The 15128-nt window shown below is 46.6% G+C and overlaps 2 protein-coding genes across 2 annotated transcripts in view; one reads left to right on the top strand and one right to left on the bottom strand.

Moving 5' to 3' along the window:
• Positions 1 to 3218, top strand: part of LOC140363627 (rhamnose-binding lectin-like) — a 40952-nt gene extending 37734 nt beyond the window's left edge. Inside the window, exons 16-17 of the mRNA XM_072450257.1 lie at positions 2625 to 2728; positions 2813 to 3218. Of these exons, the coding sequence (XP_072306358.1) occupies positions 2625 to 2728; positions 2813 to 2838 (130 nt within the window). The 3' untranslated portion in view covers positions 2839 to 3218. The remainder of the gene's footprint in view (positions 1 to 2624; positions 2729 to 2812) is intronic.
• Positions 3219 to 5302: 2084 nt separating this feature from the next.
• Positions 5303 to 14453, bottom strand: atp6ap1a (ATPase H+ transporting accessory protein 1a). The gene is made up of 11 exons (XM_072450200.1): positions 14303 to 14453; positions 13134 to 13260; positions 12965 to 13039; positions 12451 to 12644; positions 11944 to 11984; positions 11778 to 11863; positions 9312 to 9455; positions 8295 to 8452; positions 5997 to 6047; positions 5590 to 5827; positions 5303 to 5513 (listed from the first exon to the last, which is right to left on the bottom strand). The coding sequence occupies exons 1-11, from the start codon at positions 14413 to 14415 to the stop codon at positions 5304 to 5306; spliced, it is 1437 nt and encodes a 478-aa protein (XP_072306301.1). The 5' UTR covers positions 14416 to 14453; the 3' UTR covers position 5303.
• Between the last annotated feature and the right edge of the window lie 675 nt (positions 14454 to 15128).

Genomic DNA, 15128 nt, shown 5'->3' with positions numbered 1-15128 from the left:
TCCAGAGTAACAAACATCATAGTAACAAACTCCAGAGTAACAAACTCTAGAGTAACAAACTCCAGAGTAACAAACTCCAGAGTAACAAACATCATAGTAACAAACTCCAGAGTAACAAACTCTAGAGTAACAAACTCCAGAGTAACAAACTCTAGAGTAACAAACTCCAGAGTAACAAACATCATAGTAACAAACTCCAGAGTAACAAACATCAGAGTAACAAACTCCAGAGTAACAAACATCAGAGTAACAAACTCCAGAGTAACAAACTCCAGAGTAACAAACTCCAGAGTAACAAACTCTAGAGTAACAAACTCCAGAGTAACAAACTCCAGAGTAACAAACTCCAGAGTAACAAACTCTAGAGTAACAAACTCCAGAGTAACAAACTCCAGAGTAACAAACATCATAGTAACAAACTCCAGAGTAACAAACTCTAGAGTAACAAACTCCAGAGTAACAAACATCATAGTAACAAACTCCAGAGTAACAAACTCTAGAGTAACAAACTCCAGAGTAACAAACTCCAGAGTAACAAACATCATAGTAACAAACTCCAGAGTAACAAACTCTAGAGTAACAAACTCCAGAGTAACAAACTCCAGAGTAACAAACATCATAGTAACAAACTCCAGAGTAACAAACTCTAGAGTAACAAACTCCAGAGTAACAAACTCTAGAGTAACAAACTCCAGAGTAACAAACATCATAGTAACAAACTCCAGAGTAACAAACATCAGAGTAACAAACTCCAGAGTAACAAACATCAGAGTAACAAACTCCAGAGTAACAAACTCCAGAGTAACAAACTCCAGAGTAACAAACTCTAGAGTAACAAACTCCAGAGTAACAAACTCCAGAGTAACAAACTCTAGAGTAACAAACTCCAGAGTAACAAACTCCAGAGTAACAAACATCATAGTAACAAACTCCAGAGTAACAAACTCTAGAGTAACAAACTCCAGAGTAACAAACATCATAGTAACAAACTCCAGAGTAACAAACTCTAGAGTAACAAACTCTAGAGTAACAAACTCCAGAGTAACAAACATCATAGTAACAAACATCAGAGTAACAAACTCCAGAGTAACAAACTCTAGAGTAACAAACTCCAGAGTAACAAACTCCAGAGTAACAAACATCATAGTAACAAACTCCAGAGTAACAAACTCCAGAGTAACAAACATCATAGTAACAAACTCCAGAGTAACAAACTCCAGAGTAACAAACTACAGAGTAACAAACTCCAAAGTAACAAACATCAGAGTAACAAACATCAGAGTAACAAACTCCAGAGTAACAAACTCTAGAGTAACAAACTCCAGAGTAACAAACTTCAGAGTAACAAACATCATAGTAACAAACTCCAGAGTAACAAACTCTAGAGTAACAAACTCTAGAGTAACAAACTCCAGAGTAACAAACTCCAGAGTAACAAACATCAGAGTAACAAACTCCAGAGTAACAAACTCCAAAGTAACAAACATCAGAGTAACAAACTCCAGAGTAACAAACTCTAGAGTAACAAACTCCAGAGTAACAAACATCATAGTAACAAACTCCAGAGTAACAAACATCAGAGTTAAAAACATCAGAGTAACAAACTCCAGAGTCACAAACTCCAGAGTAACAAACTCTAGAGTAACAAACTCCAGAGTAACAAACTCCAGAGTAACAAACATCATAGTAACAAACTCCAGAGTAACAAACTCTAGAGTAACAAACTCTAGAGTAACAAACTCCAGAGTAACAAACTCCAGAGTAACAAACTCTAGAATAACAAACTCCAGAGTAACAAACTCCAGAGTAACAAACTCCAGAGTAACAAACTCCAGAGTAACAAACATCAGAGTAACAAACTCCAGAGTAACAAACATCAGAGTAACAAACTCCAGAGTAACAAACATCAGAGTAACAAACTATAGAGTAACAAACTCCAGAGTAACAAACATCATAGTAACAAACTCCAGAGTAACAAACTCTAGAGTAACAAACTCTAGAGTAACAAACTCCAGAGTAACAAACTCCAGAGTAACAAACTCCAGAGTAACAAACTCTAGAATAACAAACTCCAGAGTAACAAACTCCAGAGTAACAAACTCCAGAGTAACAAACTCCAGAGTAACAAACATCAGAGTAACAAACATCAGAGTAACAAACTCCATACTCAATTCAGATACTGGGGCGCTCGGCGCCATTTTGGATCCATTAAACAGCTTTTCTCGTACTTTAACAGTCTAAGAACTGAAGCTCAAAATCATCTAAACTGGAGTGATCACTTGTGCAGTTCATTCCTGTTTCTTCTGCAGTTTACATGTGTGCAAAGGACACTGGACCATGTGGACCATGTTCCACTGGACCGTCCAGTGAAACATGGTCCACATGGTCCACATGGTCTACATGGTCCACATGGTCTACATGGTCCACATGGTCCACATGGTCCACATGGTCTACATGGTCCACATGGTCTACATGGTCCACATGGTCCACATGGTCTACATGGTCTACATGGTCCACATGGTCTACATGGTCCACATGGTCCACATGGTCCTTTGTACAAACATATAAACAATCCATTCATATTTGTTCTTCAGCCGTTGCAGTAAATGATGTTTGTTTTCCAGCTGCAATGGTAAAAACAGCTGTGTCATCAGAGCCAGTAACTCAGAGTTTGGGGACTCGTGTGGAGGGACCTACAAGTACCTGGAGGTGGCCTACGTCTGCCAGTGTAAGTCACATCCACTATCCCGCTGTGGCTCAGATGCCCTCCCAGGGTCAGTGCAGTGTGTCAAATGCTCTTCTTCTTTTTCAGATCCCTTCAATTTCATCCAAAATTAAGATCTTTCACAGACGACGAAATAATGCTTTTCACTTCAGCCGCATCAGTCCTAAAGTTTATATTTTCTTTTCATAATTTTGCCTTTGTAATTTCTTCACGATGTTTAAAATGGCTTTAACAATATCTCTGCTCCTTTGGCCATTCTAAAGTAAAGTTTCACAGATCTGTTTTTCTTGCCACTTTCTGTCTAATGACATTTAAATGATGAAGGTTTTATTCTTGTACGTTTTTGCTTTTAAGAATTCAATGTTTTACTTTTGTCACAGTTATTTTTTCTTCTATCTTTTTTATTATGTTTTGATCAATTCATCAAAAGCTTCAAAAATATTTAAAATTTTAAAGAATTCCATTTACCATTTATGTCACGGAAAATATTTTACATTTACTTTGTACCTCAGTTTTATTATAGAGCTGTAATATTAATCATAATTTAAGTGTGAAGGGAATTTGAATGTTCACAAATGCTGCACATTTCAAGGTCTGTAAACAACAAATGATCATTTAATGTTGTATGTTGTGTTTAAATCTCAATGGTTCTGGGTAAATAATGATTAAATAAAAAATAAAATGTATAAAAGCCTTGATAGTGTTTTATTCTGTGTAAAACTGTACACTGTAGGGCACAAACAACATGAGTCCGAGTACTAACCCTTGTGGCACACCATATTTGAAAACTTACGGATTGTTCTACCTCCTGTTGTTTACGTTCAACTGTTGTCAGATAAATGTGATTTTCACCAGAAGAGGGCGCTCCTCTGGGTGTTACTCTGAGACTCGTCGACCGCAACAGGAAAGAAGAGGAAAACGGGAACTTTTTAAGCCCTTTTTTGGAGCAATTATCTATAATAACAATGTAAATGTAGAGTTGTGAGTGTGAGTGGATTGTGTGCTGTGGATGCAGAGGTGAGAGTGAGAGAGAACATTCTATTTCCCTTGAGCCTGTGACTTTACTCCTCCAGAAGGTTACGCACAGGGCTTTTGAGTTTGAATCAAGGAAATAATAATAATAAAAGTAAATATTTCACTTTCGGTTAATCATTTCTTGCTTATGTCAGGATCAGATGTGGTTCAAACGGCTTAAACGGAAATAAAAAATGTTCTTTTCAGTGTTTAGAGAAGCAGTTCCGTTCATCTTTCTTTAAAATAAAAAGTGCAATTGTAAACAAATCATAACAAACAAATATTCATTCACGTTCATATTTAATGGGTTCACTTCAACAGCACACAGTCATCAGGGCGTGGCCAGTTTCACACAAAAACATGGAAATAAAAGTCTCGTTTCACACATTTGACTTTCGTGGGTTTCATCTTCTCGACACAAGAATCAAGTCTAAATTCAGGACATTGTGGAACATTTGACGTCTTCACACGAGGAAAACGACACAAATAACTTACTCTTCACAGAAACATAAATACAACTGTAAACACACCTTTAACTGCACCAATAAATAGCATTTCTCATCGTTCATAAATCGTCTGTCCCTTGTATGTACATTTGATCCCTTTTGTGTAAGAACATAAATATGGAATGTAATGCTAACGCTATGCTAACGGCTAACGTGAAGTTTGGAAAGAGATCGAAGGAAGTTCCTAAATTAGGCTTTAGTGTTTGGAAACTTTTTCAAACGTCATTTTAAGTTATTATTTGTATGGAAAAGACATTTATTTACGTTTTGACCTTTGACCCTTTTGGTATAAACCCTACGCCGTTGAATTGACCTCTCTCTGGACTCTTGTGACGGGGCAGAACCATCTTCCAGCTGCGTCTGAAGCACTTTCACGTTCGTTTGACTGTGGAACTTAAAATGTGTGTTGTGTGTGTTTGTGTGTGTGTTGTGTGTGTGTGTTTGTGCGTTTGTGTTGTGTGTGTGTTTGTGCGTTTGTGTTGTGTGTGTGTTGTGAGCATGGACTGTACTTCTAAGTGGACGTAGCTAAGCCGTTAGCTGCCGCGCTCCAAGTAGCTTTAGCGACAGATTTGATTGACGGTTGGCGCGGCTCGTTGCCACGGGTTTTCAGAGAACAAGCTGGCTCCTGATTGGCTCCGTGGACGCTATGGATCGAACGCACTCGGATTTCCAAATATGGACCTTAAACGCCACATTAGCCGCTAAAACCGCTAAAGCCGCTAGCCGTGAGTGGCTTCAGTCGCTTTGTCCACGTCAATCTACAGTCCATGATCAGGACACACCAGGAGAAAACTTCACTCGGTCAGGGGGACAGAGATGGAGGGTCTTCACTCGGTCAGGGGCACAGAGATGGAGGGTCTTCACTCGGTCTGGGGGACAGAGATGGAGGGTCTTCACTCGGTCTGGGGGACAGAGATGGAGGGTCTTCACTCGGTCAGGGGCACAGAGATGGAGGGTCTTCACTCGGTCAGGGGCACAGAGATGGAGGGTCTTCACTCGGTCAGGGGCACAGAGATGGAGGGTCTTCACTCGGTCAGGGGCACAGAGATGGAGGGTCTTCACTCGGTCAGGGGCACAGAGATGGCCGGGCCTTTGGGGTCGTCGAAGCGGTCCATGGTCCTCAGCTGCAGGATCATGTGCAGGCCGTAGGTCAGCACGAGGACCATGAGGAGGCTGGTCATCAGGCCCATCCAGATCCCGGGAGAGAAGAACCCGGCGCAGTCACTGGCGTAAGAGAACTGCGCCCGTGACACGTTAAAACCCTGGATCTGAGCGAGAGAAGGACAAGAACACCAGCTTATTGGTCCACGCCTCACACCAAACCACACCCACACCCGGGCTTACCTGGAAGTCCTGGAACGAGACCCTCCACTGGTTGGCCGGGTTCTTGGCGGAGTGCGGCACGAGCTGGGGCCAGCGGAAGTTGGTGACCGACTCGCAGCGGTACGAGTACTCGGCCGGAGCGTAGATGCTGCGCGAGCCGTTGAACGTGGCTTTGGTCCCGTCGTACTCCAGCTCCACCGAGTCCAGCGTGAACCAGCGCCGCGCCGAGACCTTGTAGTGACGCTGGCTCATCCCGAAACTGCACAAACACACGGCCGTCTCATCACGCGCTCGCTTCATCACGCGCTCGCTTCATCGCGCGCGCTTCATCGCGCGCGCTTCATCGCGCGCGCTTCATCGCGCGCGCTTCATCGCGCGCTCGTTTCATCGTCGGGGGATTTACTCACGGCGACAGACGCAAGACTTACATTAACTTGAAGCTGCGATGACCCAGGACGTTTTCATAGTTCAGAACCAGCCTGAGAAATACACACAACAAAGAGCTTATTAAGAATGATTCCAGATTATTACCGTATTTTCTGGACTATAAGTTGCACCTTTTTTCATAGTTTTGGCCGACTTATACTCAAGAGCGACTTATATGTGATATTATTCGTTATTTTCACACTGACAACCACAAGAGAGCGCTCTAGGCTCTGAGCGACGCAGAAGAAGAATCTGCACTTCCTCCAGAGTTTGTGGAGTTGTTTAGAAGTGACACAGAGGAAGAAGAATTCAATGGATTTAGTGATTTGGGGTAAAACTGATGCTTTGCTAAACTTGTTAGCATGTTCTTTATGCTATAGTTATCTGAATAACTGTTCATATGTTACGTTAACATACCAGACACTTACCACAGTTCTGTCTGTGCCTCATGTAGCTGAAGGTGTTAGCGTTAGCATACGTTGTGTAGCTGAAGGTGTTAGCGTTAGCATACGTTGTGTAGCTGAAGGTGTTAGCGTTAGCATACGTCGTGTAGCTGAAGGTGTTAGCGTTAGCATACGTCGTGTAGCTGAAGGTGTTAGCATTAGCATACGTCGTGTAGCTGAAGGTGTTAGCGTTAGCATACGTCATGTAGCTGAAGGTGTTAGCGTTAGCATACGTCATGTAGCTGAAGGTGTTGGTGTTAGCATACGTCATGTAGTTGAAAGTGTTAGCGTTAGCATACGTCATGTAGCTGAAGGTGTTAGCGTTAGCATACGTCATGTAGCTGAAGGTGTTAGCGTTAGCATGCGTCATGTAGCTGAAGGTGTTAGCGTTAGCATACGTACACCTGTTCACCATGTTCTCTCATCTGTTATTATTATAAACTGCATTTACAGATGAAATGTCTGTTCTTGGTCTTGGATTTTATTAAATACATTTCCCCAAAAGATGCGACTTATACTCCAGAGCGACTTTTTTTGGTGGTGCGACTTATACTTCAGAAAATACGGTAACTTCTAACTCTGACTGAATTATGTAGCTACAAAACCATCATTCTTCTGAGCTTTATTCCTTTTATTGAGGCTCATTCACGTTAGTGAACCCTCTGAACCTTCTGAACCTTCTGAACCCTCTGAACCCTCTGAACCCTCTGAACCTTCTGAACCTTCTGAACCCTCTGAACCTTCTGAACCTTCTGAACCCTCTGAACCCTCTGAACCCTCTGAACCTTCTGAACCTTCTGAACCCTCTGAACCCTCTGAACCCTCTGAACCCTCTGAACCCTCTGAACCTTCTGAACCCTCTGAACCCTCTGAACCTTCTGAACCTTCTGAACCCTCTGAACCCTCTGAACCCTCTGAACCCTCTGAACCCTCTGAACCCTCTAATCCCTCTGAACCCTCTGAACCCTCTGAACCCTCTGAACCCTCTGAACCTTCTGAACCCTCTGAACCCTCTGAACCCTCTGATCCCTCTGAACCCTCTGAACCCTCTGAACCCTCTGATCCCTCTGATCCCTCTGAACCCTCTGAACCCTCTGAACCCTCTGATCCCTCTGATCCCTCTGAACCCTCTGAACCTTCTGAACCCTCTGATCCCTCTGAGCCCTCTGAACCTTCTGAGCCCTCTGAGCCCTCTGAACCCTCTGAACCCTCTGAACCCTCTGAACCCTCTGAACCCTCTGAACCTTCTGAACCCTCTGAGCCCTCTGAACCTTCTGAACCCTCTGAACCTTCTGAGCCCTCTGAACCTTCTGAACCCTCTGAACCCTCTGAACCTTCTGAACCCTCTGAACCTTCTGAGCCCTCTGAACCCTCTGAGCCCTCTGAGCCCTCTGAACCTTCTGAGCCCTCTGAACCCTCTGAACCCTCTGAACCCTCTGAACCTTCTGAGCCCTCTGAACCTTCTGAACCCTCTGAACCTTCTGAGCCCTCTGAACCTTCTGAGCCCTCTGAACCCTCTGATCCCTCTGAACCTTCTGAACCCTCTGAGCCCTCTGAGCCCTCTGAGCCCTCTGAGCCCTCTGATCCCTCTGAACCCTCTGATCCCTCTGATCCCTCTGATCCCTCTGATCCCTCTGATCCCTCCGATCCCTCTGATCCCTCCGATCCCTCCGATCCCTCCGAACCCTCCGAACCCTCCGAACCCTCTGAACCCTCTGAACCCTCTGAACCCTCTGAACCCTCTGAACCCTCTGAACCCTCAGAACCCTCTGAACCCTCTGAACCCTCTGAACCCTCAGAACCCTCAAGGCTCCTCGTGGCCCCTCGCGCTAACCACTCTGCTACTGCGGCGAGTACCTGGCCCGGGTGCGGTCGCAGCTGGAGCCGTGCACTCGGGGACTCACTCCCTCTCCGAACGTGGACGGAGTCAGGTCGTGGTCCTCCCAGCGCCCGCCGCGCAGGATACTGACCGACAGGGACCTCGCCCAGAGCAGGATGCACGTGTCCTCGCCCTCCTGGAGGCGAGGAGGAACATGGGTTAGAAGAAGGCGAAGGAGGTCATGAAGGAGATGAAGGAGAAGGGTTAGAAGGAGAAGGAGGTCATGAAGGAGAAGGGTTAGAAGAAGGAGAAGATGAAGGAGAAGGGTTAGAAGAAGGAGAAGGAGGTCATGAAGGAGATGAAGGAGAAGGGTTAGAAGGAGAAGGAGGTCATGAAGGAGAAGGGTTAGAAGAAGGAGGTCATGAAGGAGAAGGGTTAGAAGAAGGGGAGAAGATGAAGGAGAAGGGTTAGAAGAAGGAGAAGGAGGTCATGAAGGAGATGAAGGAGAAGGGTTAGAAGAAGGAGGTCATGAAGGAGATGAAGGAGAAGGGTTAGAAGAAGGAGGTCATGAAGGAGATGAAGGAGAAGGGTTAGAAGAAGGAGGTCATGAAGGAGATGAAGGAGAAGGGTTAGAAGAAGGAGGTCATGAAGGAGAAGGGTTAGAAGAAGGGGAGAAGATGAAGGAGAAGGGTTAGAAGAAGGAGAAGGAGGTCATGAAGGAGATGAAGGAGAAGGGTTAGAAGAAGGAGATGAAGGAGAAGGAGATGAAGAAGGACTTAGACCCTAAAACTGTCCAATGACCAACACGTTCCTCCTGATGTGGGGAACTTTCAAACCAAAGAACCAGGAACTTAACCAGGACTCACATCAGTGCAAGAAGGAACTAAAGCAGGTCTAAAGCAGGTCTAATCTAGGACTAAACTAGGTCTAATCTAGGACTAAACTAGGTCTAATCCAGGACTAAACTAGGGCTTAACTAGGGCTAAACAAGGACATAAACTAGGACTAAACTATGTCTAAACCAGGTCCAGGATCAGCTCTTCCCACAGACGCACCTTGACCTCGACGGGAGCGTAGACTCCTGGTCGCTCCTTCACTTTGCGCTGCCTCTCTCGGTCTCTCTCTCTGTATTTGTCTCTGGCCTGAAGCAGAGAGCGAGCTCCGCCCACTCCGGCCTCCCAGGACGCGGCCGACGCCCCCTGCAGGACAACACAACAACACACGTTAAAAAACATCACAAATGTAGGGATGAGAAACACAACTTTGTCGCTCTTTTGACACGTTTCCTGGCGGATTATGTTCATTTCGCGCACAAGTCGAGTCAAAATCGGTGTTGCCGACAGGGGGCGCTAGCATCAAGGTAGCATTAGTTAAGAGTTCAAATGCATCTTTTGGTTTGGACGTTTGTTTAATTTGCAGAGTAAAAGCCTCAGTGGCCTTTGGATTTGTTTAAAGGACAAATATTTCGCATTATTTGTTTGTTATTGGCTTTAAACATGGATTTACTTTGGCAGCTCATGTCACTTTACCCACATCCATCTACTGGCTGCAGAGGGAATTACACACAGTTGAATATAAGCTGCTTCTCACGTCCTGGTCTCAGCTCACAGTTGTCCTGATGGTGATGAGACAGAACGAGTCTGGAGATGATTTATGGAGTTAAAAACAGAAGAAGATTCAGAACGGAGTGTTTCTGAGGCTCGGAGGGGAGAGGACTTTAGTGAGAGTGAAGCTAAACGTGCTGCAGCCGAGTTTGTGACGAGGAACAGAGCGAGAGCAGAGAACAGAGCGAGAACAGAGAACAGAGAGAGAACAGAGCGAGAACAGAGCGAGGACAGAGCGAGAGCAGAGCGAGAGCAGAGCGAGAGCAGAGCGAGAACAGAGAGAGAACAGAGCGAGGACAGAGCGAGAACAGAGAGAGAACAGAGCGAGGACAGAGCGAGAACAGAGCGAGGACAGAGAGAGAACAGAGCGAGAACAGAGCGAGGACAGAGCGAGAACAGAGCGAGGACAGAGCGAGAGCAGAGCGAGAACAGAGCGAGGACAGAGCGAGGACAGAGCGAGGACAGAGCGAGAACAGAGAGAGAACAGAGCGAGAACAGAGCGAGGACAGAGCGAGAACAGAGCGAGGACAGAGCGAGAGCAGAGCGAGAACAGAGCGAGGACAGAGCGAGAGCAGAGAACAGAGCGAGAACAGAGAACAGAGCGAGAACAGAGCGAGAACAGAGCGAGGACAGAGCGAGGACAGAGCGAGAACAGAGCGAGGACAGAGCGAGGACAGAGCGAGGACAGAGCGAGAGCAGAGAACAGAGCGAGAACAGAGAACAGAGCGAGAACAGAGAACAGAGCGAGGACAGAGCGAGAACAGAGCGAGGACAGAGCGAGGACAGAGCGAGGACAGAGCGAGAGCAGAGAACAGAGAGAGAACAGAGCGAGAACAGAGCGAGGACAGAGCGAGGACAGAGCGAGGACAGAGAGAGGACAGAGCGAGGACAGAGCGAGGACAGAGAGAGGACAGAGAGAGGACAGAGAGAGGACAGAGCGAGGACAGAGCGAGGACAGAGCGAGAACAGAGCGAGGACAGAGCGAGAACAGAGCGAGGACAGAGCGAGGACAGAGCGAGAACAGAGCGAGGACAGAGCGAGAACAGAGCGAGGACAGAGCGAGAACAGAGCGAGGACAGAACGAGGACAGAGCGAGAACAGAGCGAGGACAGAGCGAGGACAGAGCGAGGACAGAGCGAGGACAGAGCGAGAACAGAGCGAGGACAGAGCGAGAACAGAGCGAGGACAGAGCGAGAACAGAGCGAGGACAGAGCGAGGACAGAGCGAGAACAGAGCGAGGACAGAGCGAGGACAGAGCGAGGACAGAGCGAGAACAGAGCGAGAACAGAGCGAGGACAGAGCGAGAACAGAGCGAGGACAGAACGAGGACAGAGCGAGAACAGAGCGAGGACAGAGCGAGAACAGAGCGAGGACAGAGCGAGAACAGAGCGAGGACAGAACGAGGACAGAGGAGGACAGAGCGAGAACAGAGCGAGGACAGAGAACAGAGCGAGAACAGAGAACAGAGCGAGGACAGAGCGAGAACAGAGCGAGGACAGAGCGAGGACAGAGCGAGGACAGAGCGAGAGCAGAGAACAGAGAGAGAACAGAGCGAGGACAGAGCGAGAACAGAGCGAGGACAGAGCGAGGACAGAGCGAGGACAGAGCGAGGACAGAGCGAGAACAGAGAGAGGACAGAGAGAGGACAGAGAGAGAACAGAGCGAGGACAGAGCGAGGACAGAGAGAGAACAGAGCGAGGACAGAGCGAGGACAGAGCGAGAACAGAGCGAGGACAGAGCGAGGACAGAGCGAGGACAGAGAGAGGACAGAGAGAGAACAGAGAGAGAACAGAGAGAGGACAGAGCGAGGACAGAGCGAGGACAGAGCGAGGACAAGGTCAGAAGCTTTCAGGTGGTCTTGTCTGGACACGAGGCTGAAGAACAGGTCCGGGGGCTCTTTATGGCAGGAGCTGGTACCTTTGATGGCCTCAGGGCTGTGTAGATGGCCGTGTATGGAACAGCCTGGGTCTTCATGATGCCCATCACCTGACCCATCACTTCATCTGAAAAACACGAGGTCATCATCTTCTGCGGCCGACACAGAGCGACAGAAAAGAACAGCATTCTGAGGACTTCTACTGACCGTTTTCACTGAGAATCTCTTTAGCAGACATCAGGTCAGCCCTGAGAAGGAAAACACAGAGGAGCAGGTCAGAAGAACAGAGGAGCAGGTCAGAAGAACAGAGGAGCAGGTCAGAAGAACAGAGGAGCAGGTCAGAAGAACAGAGGAGAAGATCAGAGCAGCAGAGAAGGTCAGAGGAGCAGAGGAGGTCAGAGGAGGTCAGAAGGTCAGAGGAGAAGGTCAGAGGAGCAGAGGGTCAGAAGATGATCTTATGTAATGAAAAACCCAAATTATAATACGACCATTGTGTAATAATCCAGTATTTACAAAATTAGTGTTCCCCCATGTATATCTAGTAATCTATAATATGCTATTACCACCCTATTATCATGCTATTACCACCCTATAATTACCCTATTATCATGCTATTACTGTGCTGTAATATAAGTTTTTACATCTTAATTGTAATCAGTCTCAAACCGAATGAGACCATGTGACCAGAGTCAGGATGTGGGCGTCGGCACAAACCCGTTTCCATAGGGAAGTCTGAAGACGAGCAGCGCCGCAGACGAGGAGTTCAGTCTGAGCTGGTTCAGAGTCTCTGGATCCAAGTAAAGAGGAGCCGTCTCCAGATGATCCTGAATCTGAGCCATGACGGCGTTAGAGGACGACCACGAGACGGCCGGAAGAACCAGAGAAGAAGAAGAAGAGCGGAGGGCATTCTGCAACGCACCAGAGAACAAGAGCGGAACATCAGGTGACATCAGGGAACGCCCTCCCGCAGGAGGAAACGCCCCGCCCTCCCGCAGGAGGAAACGCGCAGGAGGAAACGCCCCACCCTCCCGCAGGAGGAAACGCCCTCCTGCAGGAGGAAACGCCCTCTTCCAGAAGGAAACGCCCTCTTCCAGAAGGAAACGCCCTCTTCCAGAAGGAAACGCCCTCTTCCAGAAGGAAACGCCCTCTTCCAGAAGGAAACGCCCTCTTCCAGAAGGAAACGCCCTCTTCCAGAAGGAAACGCCCTCTTCCAGAAGGAAACGCCTACCTCTAGGTTTGGAAAAACACTGTCCTGCTTGTTGCCAAAGGCGCCGCCGTACACGGTGAAGTCTTCAATGCTCATCTGAAGGAGCGATACACAGTTCATAAGTACAAATAGGACATAAGTACAAATAATAATAATAATAATAAATACTGTTGTGGAGAGGTTTTAGTACCTTGTCCTGCAGGAAGAGCACCACATTTTTGGGCCCCAGGTTCAGGGCCTTTTCCAGGATCGACGACAACTGCTGCTGTTCCACGATGTGTCCAGCAGGAGGAGCCGACTGACCGGGCGCGGAAGTCCTGTTCACGCAAGAAAAACAGAGTAAGTCTGAGAAGAGCCGCATTGTATCTGCAAGAGAACAACGACACAGAGCAAGGGTTAGGGTTAACCCCCCCTAACCCTGTTCACTCACTGTAAAGAGTTTCATTAAACAGATTCAGATTGAGAACTACAGAAGTAAAAATAACTGGGGAAATAAAGAGTAGTAGTTTTAGTTAGGTTTTCTGAGGTAAAAAAGGCACAAAATAAAAGACATAAACAAAGAAATAAGAGATATTTCCACGTTAATGCCATATTATATAGTATATATATTACAGGTACAAGTCAGGTTTGTGTAGAGGCAAGCCCATTCGCTGTAAGGTGTTTCAGTGCGACAGAAACACCTTCTATTTGAGTCGATTTTGGGGCTAAAAAGTGACACACTGAAGCTTTATTGGCTCTTTTAGACACTTAAGTCTTTGTCGTGGGCCGGGATCTTCAGAACAGATCATCACCAGATTTAGCTCCTGTACTTTCAATCTACAGTCCCTGGAGACAATAAACTTCACATTCAGTCTTGTTTTAAGCCTGACATGTAATAACACAGTAATAAAACTGTAATAACACTAACAACATTTATAGCGTTGCAGCAGAAATAAATTAAATTGAATAAAAAGAAACACAACACGATACAAAACACACTCGACACATCAGAAACGACACACCTCCTGGATTATTGGCCTTTTGTATGAATAAATAACATTAAAATGGGAGGGCATCTGACACACGACACCCTGCAGCGCGCGCCCCCTCGCGGCCAGCGGCTGTACTTCACGCTGCACCTGTCATTTGACGCTCACGCATTTCAGAAAACGGGAAATACGCGTTGTAAATATCTTTATAGCGCGTGAACAATGTCAATAAATGTGAGAGAATTTGTGCAGAACGTGTTGTTGTTCTTTCTGCGTGAAGATGGAAGATGGAGAAGCGATTATTCCCGTTATGATCCCAGCGCGACACCGTTTTCCCGCACGTTTACGGTGACGTCGGCGACACTAACGGGAGTAAAAGCACTGTACGCACCCTCCGCTGGTCCACAGCACGAGCGGCACCTGGTCATCGCCGTTAACCGGAGGAAAAACGTGAAATAAAGCGAGGGACAAGGCGAGAGCTCGAGAGAACCGAGCGACCGCCATCTTTGAGTCAAGGATGAAGGAGGCGTGCGTCAGGCGTGCGTCATTACGTCACGAGACCGCATCAAAGACAGGCGGAAAGGATGCAGGGACCAGGAACAGGTTTAGACCTGGTTTAGTCCTGGTTTAGACCTGGTTTAGTCCTGGTTTAGACCTGGTTTAGTCCTGGTTTAGACCTGGTTTAGACCTGGTTTAGACCTGGTTTAGACCTGGTTTAGACCTGGTTTAGTCCTGGTTTAGACCTGGTTTAGTCCTGGTTTAGACCTGGTTTAGACCTGGTTTAGACCTGGTTTAGTCCTGGTTTAGACCTGGTTTAGTCCTGGTTTAGTCCTTGTTTAGTCCTGGTTTAGTCCTGGTTTAGACCTGGTTTAGTCCTGGTTTAGTCTTGGTTTAGTCCTGGTTTAGACCTGGTTTAGACCTGGTTTAGACCTGGTTTAGTCCTGGTTTAGTCTTGGTTTAGTCCTGGTTTAGTCCTGGTTTAGACCTGGTTTAGACCTGGTTTAGACCTGGTTTAGACCTGGTTTAGACCTGGTTTAGTCCTGGTTTAGTCCTGGTTTAGTCCTGCTTTAGACCTGGTTTAGTCCTGGTTTAGTCTTGGTTTAGTCCTGGTTTAGACCTGATTTAGACCTGGTTTAGACCTGGTTTAGTCCTGGTTTAGTCCTGGTTTAGTCCTTGTTTAGTCCTGGTTTAGTCCTGGTTTAGACCTGGTTTAGTCC

This window comes from Eucyclogobius newberryi, unplaced genomic scaffold (genome assembly GCF_026437365.1).
Source record: "Eucyclogobius newberryi isolate DKJ021-1_F unplaced genomic scaffold, fEucNew1.0.hap1 SCAF_17, whole genome shotgun sequence".
In the NCBI taxonomy this organism is placed as follows: Eukaryota; Metazoa; Chordata; class Actinopteri; order Gobiiformes; family Gobiidae; genus Eucyclogobius; species Eucyclogobius newberryi.
The sequence above is the reverse complement of the archived record's forward strand: the minus strand, read 5'-3'. Positions and strand labels throughout refer to the sequence as shown.